Raw genomic sequence first — 17,349 nt, 5'->3', positions numbered from 1 at the left:
TTCCCAATGGCATCATCATGAAGGGCAAAGCATGAATCCGTGTGCCAAGCTCACGACGTCAGTCATGTGGCCATCCCCGCGGGCCCCCCTCCCTTGGCTAGGTACATTGATCGTAGCATTAGCACAGCTCTTATTCGAAACCCGCAGAGCGCGCGCATGATGGAAGAGAAAGAGAAAGGCTTTGCCGCGCGGACAATTAAGCTTGTTTCTTATATAGGGCGACCGGAGTATTAATAACCGGCGGCTATGGCTCCTGGGCCAACGTACGAAGTACAAGATACAGTATATATAGCATAGTTATTGCCAGCCCAGCGCGGTCCGCGTGGGCAATATCAATGCCCTTGACAGGCCTTCCGCTAGGTTGCGCGCTCCACCTTTCAACTTATACTTTGATGAATACATGGACATTCATGATGATGCGATTCGCACGGCAAAAAGATGCATGCCACAAGGCGTTATGAGACGGGTCTATTCGTACTTCGGTATTGCAACTTTTATTTCTTGGAACGTATTTTGTAAGTTTGATATCGTCACGTAAGCGCCCGCGACGCGAGTGACCCAGCAGCGGCCTTGACAGTGCTGAAACAAAGGATCGCTCGATGGGTGAATCCTGCCCGTGGGCTTTGGCATTGACAGTCCGTATACTGTATAATTTGTAGTCCTTGCACCTTCGTCAGCGCGTCTGCATACATTTACGGATCTGAACCCAAACTGCAAGTCTCATGGCTCTCATGCACTTTGCAGGCTTGGTTGGATTAGTATCGTAGCAAAAGATTGAACGCCCGTCTTGATGAGGTATGGCGTCGTCAAACCGTCCGCCTGCCCCTCCACGACCAATCCACAATGGATGGCTGGCGGTCGGGCCAGGCCAGGCACCTTATCGATAAGCCCGCCGACAAGAAAATTTGGGGTGGACCAGCAGCGTCTCTAGCAAACAAGTTTGGCAGACGGGCATCACGAGATCCCATCCATCCCGCACAACCCCTTCCCGGTGCGCGAGTACAGCACACAGCACACACACACGCAATGGGTCGCGAGCTGCAAAAGAAGAAGCGGCGGGCCATGCGGCAGCCCGCCCGCCCCAAGAAGCCCTCCAAGAAGGTGCTCAACCCGCGGGGCAACAATGTCATTGCGCAGAACTGGTATGCCGCCACCACCGCCCCATCACCGCCACCGCGCACACTTCCTCCGTCGTCCCCGATCGTCGCGCTGGGGAGGGAGAAGTATGACGAATGACTGACCGGCCGGCTGGCTTCCTTTTGCACGTTCAGGGATAAGAAGGAGACGCTCGCGCAAAACTATCGCCGCCTCGGCCTCGTCGCGCGGCTCAAGGCCCCGACCGGCGGCATCGAGAAGAAGCTCAGCAGTGTCAGCACGGCGACGACTACGCGCGCGACGCCCAACGACCCCTTCGCCATCACCACCATCGACAAGGCAGTCGTCTCCGAGGCCCGAGTCGAGCGCGACGCCGACGGCAAGATCGTGCGCATACTCGGCCGCGGCGGCGACAATAACCCGCTCAACGACCCGCTCGCCATGCTTGATTCCGACGACGACGACCTCGAGGAGATGGAACCCACCGGCGAGAGCGCGCCCGCCGCGGCGGTGAACCAGCACGGCGGCGACGAGGAAGAATGGGGCGGCATCGCGGAGCAGGAGGCGCACGAGGGCCAGGCGACGGACGTGGTGCGCTCGCTCATCGCCGAGTCGCACAACGAGGCGCCCAAGAAGGCGCGGCACACGAGCGAGCGAGAGAGGGAGTGGCTCGAGCGGCTCGTCGCCCGGCACGGCGACGACACGCGCGCCATGGCCCGGGACGCCAAGCTCAACCCCATGCAGCAGACGGCCGCGGACATTGCCAAGCGCATCAAGAAGATGCAGCGCGAGGCATAAAAATCCCTGGCTGGCGGGGGCTTCTTTCGCCTAATCGCAGGGAGGAAGAACGGGAGGGGGCAGGCAGGGAGCGGCGCGTAGAAAAAATGGCATTTCATGGGACACGGCGTTGGGGGAGTTTTAGTTCATGGTATTTCACACATTGCGGGCTCCGCGGCACGAGTCCAGGCCATCTAGACGAATATGCAACAAATTCAAATCCCGCCTATGCAGACTCGGGGCTGATGAGTCGTCTATATACAAACCAAGCATTATTGATATCTCCTCGCGGCAGGGACGTCCCCGCCACGTCCGGAATCCAACACCACAACGCCCCCAAGCTAAAACAATGCCCAGAAACAAAATTCTCTCCATAGAGTCCCGTCGAGATGTCCGATGGTGATGAGACAATCCATCCAGTCGTTTCAAAGAATTCTTTGCCAATACCTTCCCTCTCACAATTTGCGCAGAAAGAGACGCAACCCTCGCTTTATATGCCAGATGTTTCGCGACAAAGGCCCGCCGATCAGGGGTGCTGCACGCGATCGTAGTTGCCGGCGGGGAACTTGGCCGGCTCGTCAGAGTAGGAGACGTGCGACGCCGAGCCCGCTCCTCCGCCGTAGGGCATCGACAGGGGCGGCACGCCGGCGCCGCCCCCGGAGGTGTACTCGGTGTCGGTGTTGAAGGGATCGTGGCGCGGGGGCATGGCGCCGTAGCGGCCCCCCTCGTCGTCGTCGACGGTGGCGTTGTAGGGGTTCGAGTGGCCGTAGGGTCGCTCATCGTGGTCGTGGTCGTGGTCGTCCATGTTGACGCGCTCGTAGGCGTCCTCGTCGTGCGGCGCCATGGAGAAGGCGGCCTTGTCCGGGTCGATGTTGCTGCTGTCGCCGCCGCGGATCTTGCGCGCGTCGTACCCGGGGAGGGTGCCGTGGAACCTGTAGTACTGGAGGGTGTATGCGCTGACGACGGTCGAGGCGGCAAAGAAGAGGCTGCATTGGGCGACGTTAGCTCATGTACATGACTGATGATACCCCCCCTTTTTGTTAAACTTGGGTCTCGGGTCGGGCCCTAGCGGGGAGAAGGAGGGGAGAAGGAGGGGGGGGAACAGCAGCATACGTGATGAAGACGCCCAGCGCGACAATGGCCTTGCTCAGGTTGCAGCCGTTGCCGCACAGGCCGGACGAGTTGTAGGCGGCCTGCGTCGCAAAGGCAGAAAGCCATATGATTGTGAAGAGCACGTCGACGACGAGCATGGCGTGCGGCTCGGCGAACTTGCGGGTGCGGGAGAAGCGCGGCGTCATGACCAGGTAGATCCACGCGGGAATGGACAGGAAGCACTGCGGTGTTGAAGCTGCTGCGTCAGAACGATTTGACCCGGGCTTCTACTATCTCGCCTTCCAACCACCACCATCACCACCATCCACCGTCCACCGACGCCTCGGCGCTCCTCGTCATCCACCATTATGAGGGGGGAGGGTCTGGGGAAGCAAGAAGGAAGGGGTCCCGACATACCACTGAAAAGGTCCAGGCATTGTTCCCGACAATCTTGGCGTCCTTTGCGACAAAGGTGGCAATCTCGAGACACCACAGCGTAAAGGAGAGGATGATTTGCATGGAATGCAGCCCCATCTTGACGCCGGGGACGTAGTCGGGGTCCCATTCCATGCTGACCATGGCGCCGGCCTCGGTGCTGTTCTGTTCTTTGTCTGTCTTGTCTGTCTTGTCTGTCTTGTCTGCCGGCTTTCGGCACCCTTTCCTGCCAAACCCAAAAAAACCTGCCTCGTATCGCAGGCGAGGGCGACGCGCAAGCAGCTCAATGGCACTTCCGGGTGACGGTTTACGACAATGGTTGGGGGGGGGGATTGGGCCGGCCGGGCGTGTTCGCTTTCAGGAGCAAGGGGGAAGAATCAAGCGAAGAGAAGAAATATGCCAGCAAGTAAAAGGCCAAACCCCCAAGCTCGCTCGCTCGTGTATGTGAGAGGAAGAGAGAGTACGGTGTGTGCGTCGGACAGAGAAGAACCCAGGGCGAGTTGGGGTGATGAAACGGCACTTCTTGTTTGTCGTCAGCCAGCAAAGAGTGGGCGGTGGTGGTGGACTGGACCGGCCTGTGTGTCTGTGGATGCCATGGGGCTGAGCTGAGGCACAAGCGCCCGCCTGTCGACGTAATGCGCGAGAAGCAGCCCCCCCGATGGCCGAGCAACGCAACACGTCTGGCCCCCGCGCCGTCCTCCTCCACTTCTCAGTAGGTACCGGGACGGGCTGTAACATTGGTTGCACCGGCACCTCTACTACTAAGTTACTACTGCGTTTGTGACCAACAAATATACGAGACGCAAGCAAGTCGCAGCCGCAATCACTGTTACAGGAAGCGTAAGCAACAACAACAACAACAAAACGAGCAGTGATGCCTCCAAGGACCTTGGATGCGCGTGTGTGCAGCATGTACTTCGAGTACGTTGTGTGGGCAAATCATCACCGTCCTACAGCTTCAGCCGCAGCTCTTCTCACCTCTGCAAGTTTTTTCTTCTTCTTTCTGCGACACACAGACACACGCGCACACACTTTCCCCCTCTGCTCTGCTCTGCGGGAGTTGCGCGTCCCATCGATTCTGCCCCCAGAAGAGCCGCGCTAAGAATAGGTAGGCAGCCCCCCCTGGGCGGCCTGGCGGACGGGCGCCATTGGGAGTGGCCGCAGATCAGTGGTGGACGGCAGCCCAGGGCATCGGGCTGCGTGGCGCTCGCTAGGCCATGGTCCGTACACTGTAGTCGCGCTGTGGGCGCTCTGGCAACCACCACCATGAGGCAGACCTCACCTCAGCCTTCTGTACCACCCGACAGCAGCACAACGAATAAAGGTACCTATGTAGGGAGGAGGGTGGCGGCGGCGCCGCTGGCGAGTTCTGGCCTCGGGAGGACGCCAATGGAGCGCACCCGTGAAGCCACGGCTGGCTGGCTGGCTGCGCCACGTTTGGCCGTTCCCGCTCCCCCGTCCACACTTTGGAAGGGGTAGTAGTTCAAGTTGTTGACAGCTCACAGGCGGGCAGGCAGGCTGATGACTTGTAGACGGCATTGTACCTAGCCAGGGTGCCTTGTGCTATGGATGGAGGTATCCATCGAGGTCTCAGTCACATCAAGTGGCTACTACGTATGTTACTTCGTATCTTGAATGCAATGGGGGGGGCTCCGTGATGAGGTGCCTTGACAATGGCCTTGCAAGCGGGCCATGGCCGGCAGTTCGCCACCACCTCCACGTTTGGTCGCTGCAGTGCGAGGTATTTATGTTGATTCGTACTACCTAACTTAGTATCCAAGGACACATTGTTGACTGTTAAGAGCGCACGTCCATCCTGTGCACCCACCCACCCGCCCCCGCCCCCTCATCTATCTCACGCACGTTCCAAAGTATGTTACAACCTCAACAACATGTATATACGGCACGCCTTCCATCACCTTCCGTCGCCCAAACGGTCCATATAGGCGCCCGTCAGATTCTAAATCCCCATCACCGGACGAACTAGCAGTCTGCATCTACTACGACGTCTCGTTGCGCTCCAGCGTCGCGTGGAGAGTGTGCTGCCGCATCAGCGAGATGCTGACCAGGGCCAAAATCGCCATGCCAAGCAGCGTCAGCCACACGGCGCGGAACGCCTCCATGAAGGAGTCGATGACGCCGTCGTACCACCCGTCGGGGAGCGTCTTGAGCGCGTCTAGCGAGTTGCGGATGCGTTGAATCTCATCGGCCGCGTTGGGCTGGTCGCCGAATCGCTCCCATAGCTGCGTCTTGAGCATGTTTTGATAGACGGCCGAGGCGATGGTGACTCCGACGGTCCCGCCGAGGCTCCTTGCGAGGTCTGCGCTCTGTCAGTCATGCATACACTTTTCGGTTTTTTTCTTCTTAATTTCTCGGGGGCATGCGCGGCTTACATGTCGCCGACGTAATGACGGCCTGCTGAGAATGGGCCACGGCGGCGATGCACGCCAGGAGGGTAATGGTCAGCATGGCACCGTAGCCGCCTCCGACGAAGAAAAAGGCAACGCCAGTCAGCCACACGGGGCTATCTCTACCCTGCATGGTGAAGAAGACGATGCCCAGAATCACCATCGATAGAGCCGTGATGCCAAGGCCGACGTAGCGGCCGGTTCTCTTCATTAGGTAGCCGGCTCCGATGGAGCAAATCGACACGCCAATGGGCGAGGGCAAGATCTTGAGGCCGGCGTCGGTTGCCGAGAAGCCCAGCACTTGCAGGTAGAGGGGCACGTAGAACAGGCCTGCAATGACCACCATGGTCGCGAGAAGATTGCAGAAGCAGGCCGCGAGGACGGTCCGTTCTGCGAGCAGTCGCACCGGGATGATGGATTGCCGAGCCTTGCTCTCCCACCACAAAAAGCCGGCAAACGTGACGACGGACAGCGGGATAGAGGTCAGAATGAGGGGGTGCGTCCACGGCACCTGGTTTCCTCCGGAGTTGAGGCCGAGCAGCAGCAGGACGAGGAACGACGATGTCAGGAAGACGCCGCCAAAGTCGATGCGCGAGAGGTACGACTTGTCCGACTGCTTGGGCGGCACTCTGACGAGGATGGCGACGGCGACGGCGGAGACGAGGACCGGGGGCACCTGTATGAGAAAGGCCAACCTCCATCCCATGCTCGTGTGGTCGTTGATGAGGCCGCCAAAGATGCCTCCCAGCATAGCCCCTGAGCCGTAGCACAGGTTGCCAATGCCCTGCACCACGCCGCGCTGCCGCAGGGGAATCAGGTCCGAGCCCAGAAACGTCGAGATGCTCATGAGGCCGCCGCCGCCGATGCCGGCCACGACTCGGCCGACGATCATGGTGCCCTCGTCCTGAGCGAGACCGCAGATGAGGTTCCCCGCGGCAAAGAAGAGGTTGCTCACGACCAGGCCGGGGCCGCGGCCAAAAATGTCCGTCAGCCGTCCCGAGATGGGCTGACAGGCGGCGTTGGAGATGAGGTAGGCGGTGGCGAGCCACGAGTACAGGTTGAGCGAGCGGAACTCGCTGGCGATGGGGGCGGCGAGCGTCGCGATGATGGTGGAGTCGATAGCGCCGAGGAAGACGCCCACCCAAGCAGTGCCCATGATGAGGGACAGCCTCGCAAGGGAGACTTCTTCGGCCAGGACGGTCTGCTCCTCCTCCCCCTCCTCCTCCTCCTGCTGCTGCTGCTGCTGCTGCTCCTCGCGGGCGACAAGGCCGTTGGCCTCGGGCGCCGGACCGCCATTCGCGAGAGCCGCCCCGTCGGTGCCCGAGGACTTCAGCAAGGGCGTGCGCTCAGAGTGCGAGTCCTGCTGGGCGGCTTCCGCGTCCGTCCGCCGGCCACGGCTGCTCCCGCTTCGATCATGGGCCATGATGTCCGGCACGCCGCGATGTTCCTGAAGTGAGCGAGGCGGGGATATGGGCAAGCGGTCATGTCGAAGCGCGCCCTTATATTTATCTGGCGGGCGGTGGTAGTGCTGCTGTTGCTGTGTGCCGGCCCCCCGGGGAGCTACGGCCGGCTAAGGTAATAATGGGTTAGTGCCTCATTACCTAGTACGTATGGTGGACGTGGTCTGGGGCCTTGTGAGTGTCACTGGACGAGAACCCGGCTCCTCCCACACCCATCCCATGGGGCGCGGGGCTGTCCTGCGACGATTTGCTGAGGCCTTCCTTGGGTGGCCGCATTCGGACATCAACGAGCTTTCTTCAGTCCCCCGGGCCCCGTCGACGCGGCGGAACCGTGCCTTAGCCAATGTCATCAATCCATGGTAAGCGGTGCCGAGTAGACGCTGCACTACTGGCGTGGGAACCGGCCGCACATGGCCAATAGACGCATGGATTCCCCCCATCGGTCCGCTCGTCCGCTTCCATGTACAGGCTACAGCTCGTCAAGGGAGTCGCGGCACCAGCGTCACGACGCAATCGCAGGAGCACGGTTCTTGGCATGGGCAGAGAGTCGGTGTTTGGTGCTCGACACCGCGCGTGCACTACTACTAGCATTGGCTCCATACATACTCACAGTATACTGCACACGGCGAGCAAGGGACTCTGCATCGTCGCGGCTGCTTCCAGTCATAGACAGAGGGGGAAGCAAAACCGCGACTCTCTCGGCTCATAAGCGAACGCGAATTTGGGTGAATGCTTTCCGATTGTAAAAGATCTCTGCAAGTTGCTTGCCGTCCCACCCTGATATCTGAGCTATTGCCCAAGGCCAGATAGCCGATTCACCTCGTACAAGTCTCTAGGTGCAATGCGCCACGACGCCGCGGCCAGCCTCCCAGTCAACCCTACAGGCCTTTTCATCCGACGTACACTTCTAATCAAAGCCTTTAGTGACTCACACAATATATAGCAAAAATTTTTGGATATAAGGGAGTATATACCTCGTCCTTGTGACAGTCGTAGTGGATTGGTTTAGGCCGAATGCGATATCTCGTCTCCCCACTCTTCAACTTGCGGTTTTCGGCTCTCGCCACAGAAATCTTACATTGCTGTGACCCAAACTTACACTATAGTCGTTAGCCACATCCTCGTTAGACAAGAATATAGAAGCGTACCTTTCCAAGGAACCCTTGTTCCATTTTCCGATTGTTGCGCTGCTCAGCCACCTCCCTAGCCTCTGCTTCCGTCGCGTAGGTTACCCCACGTTTCGTTGCGGTCGCGGTAGTTAAGCAGAGAAGTAGAAGAGCAGAAGAATGCTTCATGCCGGGCAATTTCAGAGCGTTAGAGGAAGCTTTGTATCTCTTGGAGAGTAGGCAATGGCGTTGCAGACGTCGTTTGCACGAGGAGATGAATGGAGTCTTCTATGGTCCCCGGGGTTTGCAGAGGGAGGGAGCGGCGGGTAAACATGAGGTAATTGTAAAAGTCAAACGTTTGAGATTTTGAGCTCTTTATCGTCTGTCTCCCGCCTTGGCCATGCGGTGGTACGGCCCTTGTTGCCTGGCCATGGTCCATGTTTCTCTGTTCTATATCTCTGACACGTCGCTGAAAGTCTCATCGCATCCGCCTGCCACAACGTATCGTATGTAATAATACCGCCTAACTAATATAATAGGCAGATAAAATGCCTCTTTTCCTAAAACACGCGGCGCATGTGCGCGCGCGCTGCATAGCACACGTCCGTCAGTGACACCACCACATGACGGTGGTCTGGACTTGATGCAGTCGAGAGCGGTTGACTGGAGGGACCCAGGACAAAATCCGATCAAGTAGGTAACTCTTACCTACCTGAGTAGTAACGTTAGTAGGTATCTTCTATACCGCTGGTTCGTACTGTACTAAGGCACTCCAATATAGGCACCTTACCTTGGTACCTACTAGTTAGTACCTTAGGCACCTTGGGTAAAGAGGTACGAAGTAGGCTAACCCCGTGTCGCGGCAGTTTGCCCCGACCGTCCGTGCCTTCCGCCTCGGTTGCAGAAGCATCCTGCGTCAAGTCCACACGTAAGGTATACTACTGCATTAGAACATCGGGTAGGTAAGAGCTGACATTGCCAAGCTAAACGAGCAAGTAGGTACGCATACAGGATAACTTATTACCAAGGTGCCATATTCGTACTTGGTAAGCTGTACCTGCTTTAGTACCTAGGTAGGGAGTACCTTCCATGCAGTGGTAGGGCACACCCGTCTCGGGCCGTCTTCCCTTGTACGTATCTCCGTCTCCACGCCCAGGCAGGCAGCACCTTTCCGTCCTCCAAAATCCCCATCGCCGCTTGACCCACGCAGGCGCTGGTAGCCCGCCCCAATCCCGCCCGACCCACGCCACATCGCTCCTCATCCACGCTCAGCGCAGCCACGCAGGCCGGCGACGCCCTGACTTGTGGGTCCCCTTTAGGCGGCCAGCAAACTTTGAGATCCGATCCCTTGATAGTAGGTTTTAATGACACCACTCTCCAACAAGAACCGGGCCTAAGCAGCCCAAGGACGAGTTCGTCCAACTCAACCTGGTCGCGTGGCCCAATGGCAAGGCGTCTGACTACGAATCAGGAGATCGTGGGTTCGACCCCCACCGTGACCTTTCTTTTTTGCTCATGTCTTGAACAAGGCTCGTTTTGCTTTGTCTTTCGCTGGGTCTTTATTTTTGTTCGGCAAATCCGTTGCAGGCCAACTAACGTGTGTACATTGCTCGCTCATTGAGGCGTCTTGCAAAATCGTCGTCGGGCATAGGGCGTCCAGCGTCAGATTCGAATCTTCTCCAGTGGTGCCAAAACTTTCTCCCAAAACTCGAGCTGCAGGGTGGCATCATCCGGCCCGCGCCCGCCTCTCTCTTCGTCCGACCCACCTGTCAAGCAGAATTTTACTGCCGACGAGAACATTGACCCTGCCTCTCCTTCGAGGATGTTGAGCTTCTCCTCGGAAAGGAGCGTCTCGCGGACCGTCTTCGCCGCCGCCGCTTTGGGTTTTTGACCATCGTCCAGGCCCATGACCCGGTGGATTGGCTGCCAGCTACCAATTTCGAAGAGAACGACACCAAGGCTATATATGTCGTACAGTTTACGGAACCCGTTCTTGCCCTCCCGCGGTACGTCGAATTGGGTCTTTGGGTGTCGATACAGCTCGTGCGACGGGTCCCCCGTAGGACGCTCCGTCGTTTCATCAAGGCCGGCAGGCCGCGAGTAGTCAAATCCCGCCAGTACCGGTGTCGACAGTGAGCCCTTCCCCGTGTCCTCAAAAAGGATGTTGTCGCTTCGCAGTCCTTTATGGAGCCACTCAGTCGAATGAAGATACCAGATGGAGGCGGCAATCAAGCGCGCCATTTCAAGCCGAATCGTGAGTGATGGCTTCCTGAGTGTTGCAAGATGCTCACGCAGCGATGTTGGGAGCATCGGCTCTGTCGGCATACGCATCTTAAAGACAAACCCCAAGCGGCACTCCATGGGATCTCGGACATATCCTAGGCATTCGGGGACATGAAACTCTGGCGGCTTCTCGGGGTCAGACAACAGTCTTGCCATTTTCGCGACCCGTGTCATCAACGTCGCCGGCGGCCCTCCAATTTCATCGTCGTCCTCGTCGGTGTAGACAGGCTGATAGTACCGCCATTCTATCCACACCGGCTTTCCTTGGACGGTGGCACATGACCTTTGGCCATCCCGGGGATATACCGACCCAGACACCGGCGGCACTTGGAGGTCATCGACCGACACCTCCAGCGCCTCTGCTGGTGGCTGCTTCCCATCAATGCTGTCACCCTGTTGCGTCCTGTCGGCTGAGAGGTTCAAGGCTCTGAACCGGGTTAGTCGAACAGCTCGCGACTCATAAGCGTGCCGCTGCACATGTGCGCGGTCGTTGCTGATCTCCATGGCACCCTCAGGGGCAACGGGCACCGCTGAGAGTGATTTGACAAGCTCGAGCAGCTCGTCCATGCGATTGCTCACTTGAAGCACTTGCATAAAAGTTACCTCTTGCATCTTGAAGTGCTTCTCAAGCTCATACGCGTTGAGAAACTGGGTCATATTCTCGTTCAGCAGTGTAATAGTCGAGAGCAGCTCCTCGAACTTCCCCTTGTCAAAAGATGCCCAGCGCAGCCGTCTCGGGCTCTTTCTAGTCTTGTCGAACAGTCGAACAGCCCTTTGCTCAAGCGTGACAAAGTGCTCTGGGAGCTTTCGTGGTTCCGGGGCGTCTTCGGCCTCAGCTTCATCACTTTCGCTCTCATCTTCCACCGCGACAAGATGCAGGCTGTAGCGCTGGTTGAGCTTGGCCACATCTAGGAGGAGCACTTGCATCTCACGAAATGCATCCTGTATGGTATGTCGACTCAGTTTCATCGTCGTGACCAGCGAGTCGTCGCTCTCCGATACCTTGGCCAGCACTGCCCAGCCCAGGAGCTTGTCCTTTTCCATTTGAAGTCGGACAAGTAGATGGCGGTACCTTTTCGGCATGTCTTTGGCGTCAAGGAGAAGATTGTAACCTGAAACTCGATTGAGCTTTCACCACAAAGAACAAGCGCAAGGAACGGCGAACCTTTGATGCAGCCCGAGAAAAGTTCAAAGGTCAGCGACGCGACGCTCAGCGCCAGCCCCGCGACGCTGAGGGGGTCGGCCATGTTGACTCCAAGTGATGAAGCTCAGACTGGCTTCGTGTGTCCTGTGTACAAATCTAGTGCAGGGCTTGCATGGAAGAAGGGCTTGGGTCTCTGTCAGTTGGCAACATGCGTTCTTATTGGGCCCAGATCTCAACGTGCATGGTCCGGGCTGGTGCGGCTGACCTATGCAGGATGCCTCACACGAACGCCCCGAGTAGAGAGTCAGCATCCGAATTCTGACATTGCAGCCAGGCCTTGTTTGAGCTTGGAGACTCTGCTGGCAACCGTCAATGTACCCTGACGGCTAAACTGGATGCGCGTCCGGTGGGCAAATCTCGAACAATCTTGGGCCCTCCAGTAGCGGCCAGACGAGCGGCAAGGGTTCCTCCAGGCCCACCAACAATTGATCCCGTGGCTCGCAACGACATGTCACCGGCTCGCTGGGCGGTCGGCATCGACCTCGGGACAGCAAACACTCGTGTCGCGGTCTATCGCGCCGGCAGGCCTACCGTTGAGATTGTCCCGGCAGAGGATGGCAGTAACTTCTTTCCCTCCTACATCTCCATCAGCGAAGATGGGCGCCTCATCGGCGCACAAGCCAAAAGAAGAGCCTTGGCCAACCTCTCGGGTACCTTTTGCCATATCAAAAGTCTCCTCGGGACTCGATTCTCGACTCCCAACCTGCCCCCGTACGCGCCGATTCTCCCCTTTGATATCTTGAGTGGAGATGGTGGCCCCCTTGCCAGCATTCGACCCCGGCAACTAGACGCGCGGCCGATCAGGAGCGTTGAGTTGCTTTCGATGCTTCTGGGCCGCGCAAAGAGCCAAGCAGCCGCATACCTGGGAGAAGCTGTTCATGAGGTGTCAATCAGTGTTCCGGCCTTGTTCAACCATGAACTTCGGCGGGAAGTCAGCGATGCCGCCGAAATCGCAGGCCTCAAAGTTCTAAGCCTTACGACAGAGCCATGTGGCCTTATCCTCGCGGCTATGGCAGGTCTTCAGATGCCGGGAGTTGAGACGAATGTATTGGCGCTCGATGTCGGGGCCAGTTACTGCAATGTCGCCTTCGCAACCTTGGAGGAAGGCATCGTCGAGATCAAAGCAATGTCCTCTGACATGGTCGGAGGCAATGATTTCAATCACGTATTATTCAAGCACCTATTGCAGTTGGCCGAAAAGAAAGGGCTGAAGCCGCGCAGGAGCAAGCGGGCGATTCATCGACTACTCATGGCAAGCGAGGCGGCCAAGATTGCTCTATCTTCGTCATACAAGCATACCGTGGAGCTGGAATCCCTGATGAACGGTCAAGATTTCACTGAGACAGTCACCCGCGAGACATTTGAGTCGCTGTGTGGGCATCTGTTCAATCAGATAACGGCCACCGTCGATAACATGCTCGTGCAGTCCAACTATGCTCGTCTTGGTGTCTCCTACGTCTTTGCTGGCGGCGAGTCTGCGAGAATACCGAAGCTTCAAGACCTCTGGAAAAAGAATTTCACGCAGTCAATGATTAAATACGTCAACGTGGGAGACGCCGGAGCCATCGGACTGGCCCTGCAGGCTGGCGTGATAATCGGGATGGATGTACAGACGCATCCTATTCAGGACCTGTTGCTTCTGGAGGTGGCGACTCAGCACATCGGCGTCGAAACGACGGGGGGAACGATGACCAAGTTGATCTCGAGAAATGGAACGGTTCCGTCAAAGTACCAAGAATCGTTCTGGTGGAACGTCAAGCAAGAATGCCTCGAGGTCATCAAACCGGCCCCCCTTTCCGGTGAGCAAGCCCGACCAGTTCAAGCCATGCCTTCGCACGGGGCGTTGCGCGTCTATGAAGGGAACAGGACCAAGACCAAAGACAACAGGCGGATTGGGACATTGGATCTCATGCCGCTGTTTGCACACGTCGCGACGGCAAACTTCGTGCTGCAAGTGGAAATCGACATCGACGCTCGTCACGCCATCAGTGTCAAGGTTTCCATCCCCGGGACGCAGGCTCACATATCGAAAAGTATAGATACCGCTGGTGCCTTGAGCGACTCTGAAATGCAGTCACTGAAAGTGTATGCGCAGAAGTTTGCGGCCGACGACTCAGCAGAGGCTGCCAGAGTTGCGAGTCGCTGTGACTTGGATGGGCACGTCGCAAAATGCCTGGAACTTCTGGATGTGACCTCGGCGGACGCGGACCCGTCCCTGTTGGACACCGTCATGGCGATAAGAGCGTGGGCAGAAGACAATCCTGACGCAACGCATTGGTCGTTGGTGGTCAAGCGGCATGAGCTCGAGGAAATCGAGGCGAAGATCAGGCCTCTGGGGGAAGCCAAAACAGCTCAAAAGTCGGAAAAGCGAGGCTCCGGTGCTCCCCAAGAGAGAGTCGTGCCTGACATTGGTAACCCCGCTGTGGGAGGAAGCACGTCGCGATCCGTCGAGGCCAATGACGCCAGGATGACAAGTCGTAAGGCTAGCGAGACACACGCAGATGGAGAGCAGGCACCGACAGTCGTGAAATTTCACGACGCGGACGACGCGGTCAGGCCATCACCCGTCCCGAGGAAGAAAAAAGTACCAAAGGGAGTGGCGGAGAAGGGTAATTCGAAGCCAGCAGCACCGGAAGCCGTGGTCGTGAGCGGCCCCAACTCGTTGGATCCGGAGCGAGAGACAACCTCTCAGCGAGTTGGGGATGCGCCTTGGAAGAATGAAAGTCTGACAGTCGACTCTGGCGTCGGGGGGCTCGAAGAGACTGTGAAGAAGAAGCCGAGGGCTCAATCCGCAGACGAGAGCGAGGCAGAGTCCGGTGTGCCTGGGAACGTGGACGTTTCAAGCACTGAGTTGACCGTGGTCACCAGCAGCTCCGGCTTGGACGCATTCTTCTCCTCGTCGACGAGCATGGCTGTGGCATTCACGGACTCGGACTTTTATCGAATGTCAACCTACCTTCGAAACACGGGCAACGCGGCCTGGAGCACAGCCCCAAGGCTCTACACTGTCCTTCGCGTGATAGACCAGCTTGAGGCCATGGAGACATTCTTGCGCTTGGGGATCAACGACATGTGGTTTCCTTTCACGACCAGCACGTTGCCAGCAGCACTGCAACCGTCAATACAGGCTCGGTTCTTGGACCGGCAAAATGTGGCGTACTCACAATCCAAGTCGTTTCAGCTGGAGAATGGCGAGCAAAAGCACGCATACTTCTCAAAGGACGACCCATTGCCGTTCAGGGTCATTGCGAGGTTGGGACGTGGCGCCCACGGGTCGGTGGACAAGGTCATGAGCAACTTTAGTCAACGAGAGTATGCGCGGAAGCTCTTTCGCAAGTCGAGGGGTCTACGGGCCGAGGACGTGCAGACATTTCGAACGGAGCTCGGCATCCTCAAGAGACTGACACACCGGCATTGCGTGTCTCTGGTGGGCACCAGGTCTCGTTGATTCAACGTGGTTCTTTGCAGCTAATATGGATGTGCAGGTGGCGACGTATTCCGATCCCAAGTATTTCGCGTTGCTCATGGAGCCCGTCGGAGACCACAACCTAGCTGAATACTACGCCAGATGCGCAAACGAGCCCGACAAGCGCACGCTCATGAGGAGCTTCTTTGGGTGCCTCGCGAGTGCGGTCCAGTACCTGCACGATTCCAAGGTGCGACACCGCGACATCAAGCCGCAGAACATCATTGTCCGCAGCGACCAGGTGTACCTTGCCGACTTCGGCATCGCCCACAGCTGGGAGAACCTGACGAGGGCCACGACGACGGCAGACTCGGGGAAGACGATGATTTACGCGGCGCCTGAGGTCGTCCGGGTGGAGCGGCGCAACACGGCTGCAGACATGTGGTCGCTGGGTTGCGTCTTCCTGGAGATGGTGACGGTGCTCAAGAGAAGGACGACACAGGAGCTGAGGGCGTATTGCATGGAGCAGACCGACACGCCCTCCTTTCATGCAAATGGGGAGAGTATGCTGGGGTGGGCGGATGAGCTTCGACAGCTGGTACCCCTGGGAGATAACGCGGCCGTCGGATGGGCGCTCGAGATTCTGCAGCACGACCAGCATGCTCGACCGACGGCTGCCAGTCTGTTTGAAGGGATTACGCGGGAGTCGATTTCGTGCGGGACCTTGTTTTGCGGGACGTGCTGCGACGGCGTGGAGTCGACGGAGGGGGAGGAAGACGATGAGCACTTGTGGGGAGACGACGGGCTGTGAGGGGCATTGCTTTGGAGTTTTTATTTTGTTTTCTTTCCATTCTGTGGCTTCATGTGAGACGACATTTTGAATGGCCGGCTGAGCTTACAGGCAGGTCTCTATATGCGAACGCAATCTCAACCTCGACGCACGTCTCGTCCCCAAGGGTGCGCAGTTCTACAAGCTGTTCTCAATGTCCATGGCCTCCTTGATGCCCTCTTTGATGGCGGCGACGGCGGCCTCGTCGAGCCTCTTGAGCGGGCGGCGGGGGTAGCCGCCGTAGCCGTAGTAGAGCTGGAGGGCCTGCTTGGTGCCGGCGATGGCGGCCTTGGTCAGGGGCCAGTCGCAGCGGCTGAGGACCTTTTGCAGGGCCTCGGCCTCGTCTCTCTTGCCCTGGGCGGCGAGGTCCCAGACGCGGACGCAGAGCTTGGGCATGACGTTTGCGCCGCCGGCGATGACGCCGCTGCCGCCGCTGACGAGGGTCTGGAGGGTGAAGTCGCAGATGCCGCCAAAGGCCATGTAGCCGGAGCCGGAGCCGCGGGGGGTCTTTGCGTCGAGGGTGGCGGCGACGCGGGTGAGCTTGCCGGTGCTGCCGCAGGTGAACTTTGTGCCGCGGATGTTGGGGTGCGCGCGGGCGAGGCGGACGAGAAGGTCGCTGTCGAGGTCTAGGCCCGCAACGGCGCCGGGGTAATTGTAGACGATCACGGGAAGGGGGCTGGCGTCGGCGACGGCGGTGAAGTAGTCGAAGACGGTCTCTTCGTCGACGAGGGCGCGGTAGTAGGAAGGGGGCAAGGCCAGGACGGCGTCTGCGGCTCCCCCCTCGGCGGCGAGGCGGCAGAGCTCGACGGTGCCGCGGACGCTGGGCTCCGAGGCGCCGAAGAGGACGGGCACGCGGGGGAAGCCGGCGTCGTCGAGGGCGGCGCGGGTGGCGCGCAGGACGGCGAGCTTCTCGTCGCGGGAGCAGTGGACGGCCTCGCCGTTGGAGCCCATGACGACGAGGCCGGCGAGGCCGGCGCGGGCGAGGCGCTGGGCGTGGGCGCGGACGGCGGGGAGGTCGAGGTCCTCGGTGGAGGGGTCGAAGAAGGTCATGGTGGGGGCGTAGATGCCGCAGGGGAGGGGGCGGGGGGATGAATTTGGCGACGTCATGGTGGGCTGTGGAAAGAAGAAGCTGTCGTTGTTGTTGTTGTTGTTGTTGTTGTTGTTGTGGGTGAGTGAGTGGGTGAGAGTGAGGCTATTCCCGGATGTTGGGTGGTGGTGAGGCAGGTGTGCGTGTAAGTGGGCGGAGGGTGAGTG

The 17,349-nt window shown here is 58.5% G+C and overlaps 6 protein-coding genes and 1 non-coding gene across 7 annotated transcripts; 3 read left to right on the top strand and 4 right to left on the bottom strand.

Moving 5' to 3' along the window:
- Positions 1-950: 950 nt before the first annotated feature.
- nop16 (Ribosome biogenesis protein Nop16) lies at positions 951-2,128 on the top strand. Its single transcript, XM_047986191.1, has 2 exons — positions 951-1,142; positions 1,272-2,128. The coding sequence occupies exons 1-2, from the start codon at positions 1,027-1,029 to the stop codon at positions 1,891-1,893; spliced, it is 738 nt and encodes a 245-aa protein (XP_047842171.1). The 5' UTR covers positions 951-1,026; the 3' UTR covers positions 1,894-2,128.
- On the bottom strand, positions 2,008-3,979 carry JDV02_004944 (uncharacterized protein). Its single transcript, XM_047986190.1, has 3 exons — positions 3,382-3,979; positions 2,986-3,206; positions 2,008-2,858 (listed from the first exon to the last, which is right to left on the bottom strand). The coding sequence occupies exons 1-3, from the start codon at positions 3,541-3,543 to the stop codon at positions 2,399-2,401; spliced, it is 843 nt and encodes a 280-aa protein (XP_047842170.1). The 5' UTR covers positions 3,544-3,979; the 3' UTR covers positions 2,008-2,398.
- Positions 3,980-5,242: 1,263 nt separating this feature from the next.
- JDV02_004943 (uncharacterized protein) lies at positions 5,243-7,335 on the bottom strand. Its single transcript, XM_047986189.1, has 2 exons — positions 5,793-7,335; positions 5,243-5,719 (listed from the first exon to the last, which is right to left on the bottom strand). Exons 1-2 carry the CDS (start codon positions 7,228-7,230, stop codon positions 5,400-5,402), a joined length of 1,758 nt encoding a protein of 585 aa, XP_047842169.1. The 5' UTR covers positions 7,231-7,335; the 3' UTR covers positions 5,243-5,399.
- A 2,468-nt stretch (positions 7,336-9,803) lies between these two features.
- On the top strand, positions 9,804-9,875 carry JDV02_004942. Its single transcript has one exon. It is a non-coding gene; the product is annotated as a tRNA-Arg (tRNA).
- JDV02_004940 (uncharacterized protein) lies at positions 9,876-16,802 on the top strand. Its single transcript, XM_047986187.1, has 2 exons — positions 9,876-15,287; positions 15,346-16,802. The coding sequence occupies exons 1-2, from the start codon at positions 12,309-12,311 to the stop codon at positions 16,075-16,077; spliced, it is 3,711 nt and encodes a 1,236-aa protein (XP_047842167.1). The 5' UTR covers positions 9,876-12,308; the 3' UTR covers positions 16,078-16,802.
- On the bottom strand, positions 10,029-11,960 carry JDV02_004941 (uncharacterized protein). Its single transcript, XM_047986188.1, has 2 exons — positions 11,822-11,960; positions 10,029-11,768 (listed from the first exon to the last, which is right to left on the bottom strand). Exons 1-2 carry the CDS (start codon positions 11,901-11,903, stop codon positions 10,036-10,038), a joined length of 1,815 nt encoding a protein of 604 aa, XP_047842168.1. The 5' UTR covers positions 11,904-11,960; the 3' UTR covers positions 10,029-10,035.
- LGA1 (L-threo-3-deoxy-hexylosonate aldolase) lies at positions 16,087-17,280 on the bottom strand. The gene has a single exon (XM_047986186.1). It carries the CDS (start codon positions 17,200-17,202, stop codon positions 16,234-16,236), a length of 969 nt encoding a protein of 322 aa, XP_047842166.1. The 5' UTR covers positions 17,203-17,280; the 3' UTR covers positions 16,087-16,233.
- Positions 17,281-17,349: the final 69 nt, after the last annotated feature.

The sequence above is a fragment of the Purpureocillium takamizusanense genome, chromosome 4, assembly GCF_022605165.1.
Source record: "Purpureocillium takamizusanense chromosome 4, complete sequence".
NCBI lineage: Eukaryota > Fungi > Ascomycota > Sordariomycetes > Hypocreales > Ophiocordycipitaceae > Purpureocillium > Purpureocillium takamizusanense.
Note: the sequence above shows the minus strand (reverse complement) of the source record. Positions and strands in the feature narration are given on the sequence as shown.

Coding starts and splice junctions, on each gene's coding strand:
- nop16 (XM_047986191.1), top strand. CDS start 1,027: ATGGGTCGCGAGCTGCAAAAGAAGAAGCGGCGGGCCATGCGGCAGCCC. Junction 1,143..1,271: donor AATGTCATTGCGCAGAACTG/GTATGCCGCCAC, acceptor TTGCACGTTCAG/GGATAAGAAGGAGACGCTCG.
- JDV02_004944 (XM_047986190.1), bottom strand. CDS start 3,543: ATGGTCAGCATGGAATGGGACCCCGACTACGTCCCCGGCGTCAAGATG. Junction 3,207..3,381: donor ATGCCTGGACCTTTTCAGTG/GTATGTCGGGAC, acceptor TCAACACCGCAG/TGCTTCCTGTCCATTCCCGC. Junction 2,859..2,985: donor GCGCTGGGCGTCTTCATCAC/GTATGCTGCTGT, acceptor CGCCCAATGCAG/CCTCTTCTTTGCCGCCTCGA.
- JDV02_004943 (XM_047986189.1), bottom strand. CDS start 7,230: ATGGCCCATGATCGAAGCGGGAGCAGCCGTGGCCGGCGGACGGACGCG. Junction 5,720..5,792: donor CGTCATTACGTCGGCGACAT/GTAAGCCGCGCA, acceptor GACAGAGCGCAG/ACCTCGCAAGGAGCCTCGGC.
- JDV02_004941 (XM_047986188.1), bottom strand. CDS start 11,903: ATGGCCGACCCCCTCAGCGTCGCGGGGCTGGCGCTGAGCGTCGCGTCG. Junction 11,769..11,821: donor TTTCTCGGGCTGCATCAAAG/GTTCGCCGTTCC, acceptor ATCGAGTTTCAG/GTTACAATCTTCTCCTTGAC.
- JDV02_004940 (XM_047986187.1), top strand. CDS start 12,309: ATGTCACCGGCTCGCTGGGCGGTCGGCATCGACCTCGGGACAGCAAAC. Junction 15,288..15,345: donor ACCGGCATTGCGTGTCTCTG/GTGGGCACCAGG, acceptor ATGGATGTGCAG/GTGGCGACGTATTCCGATCC.
- LGA1 (XM_047986186.1), bottom strand. CDS start 17,202: ATGACGTCGCCAAATTCATCCCCCCGCCCCCTCCCCTGCGGCATCTAC.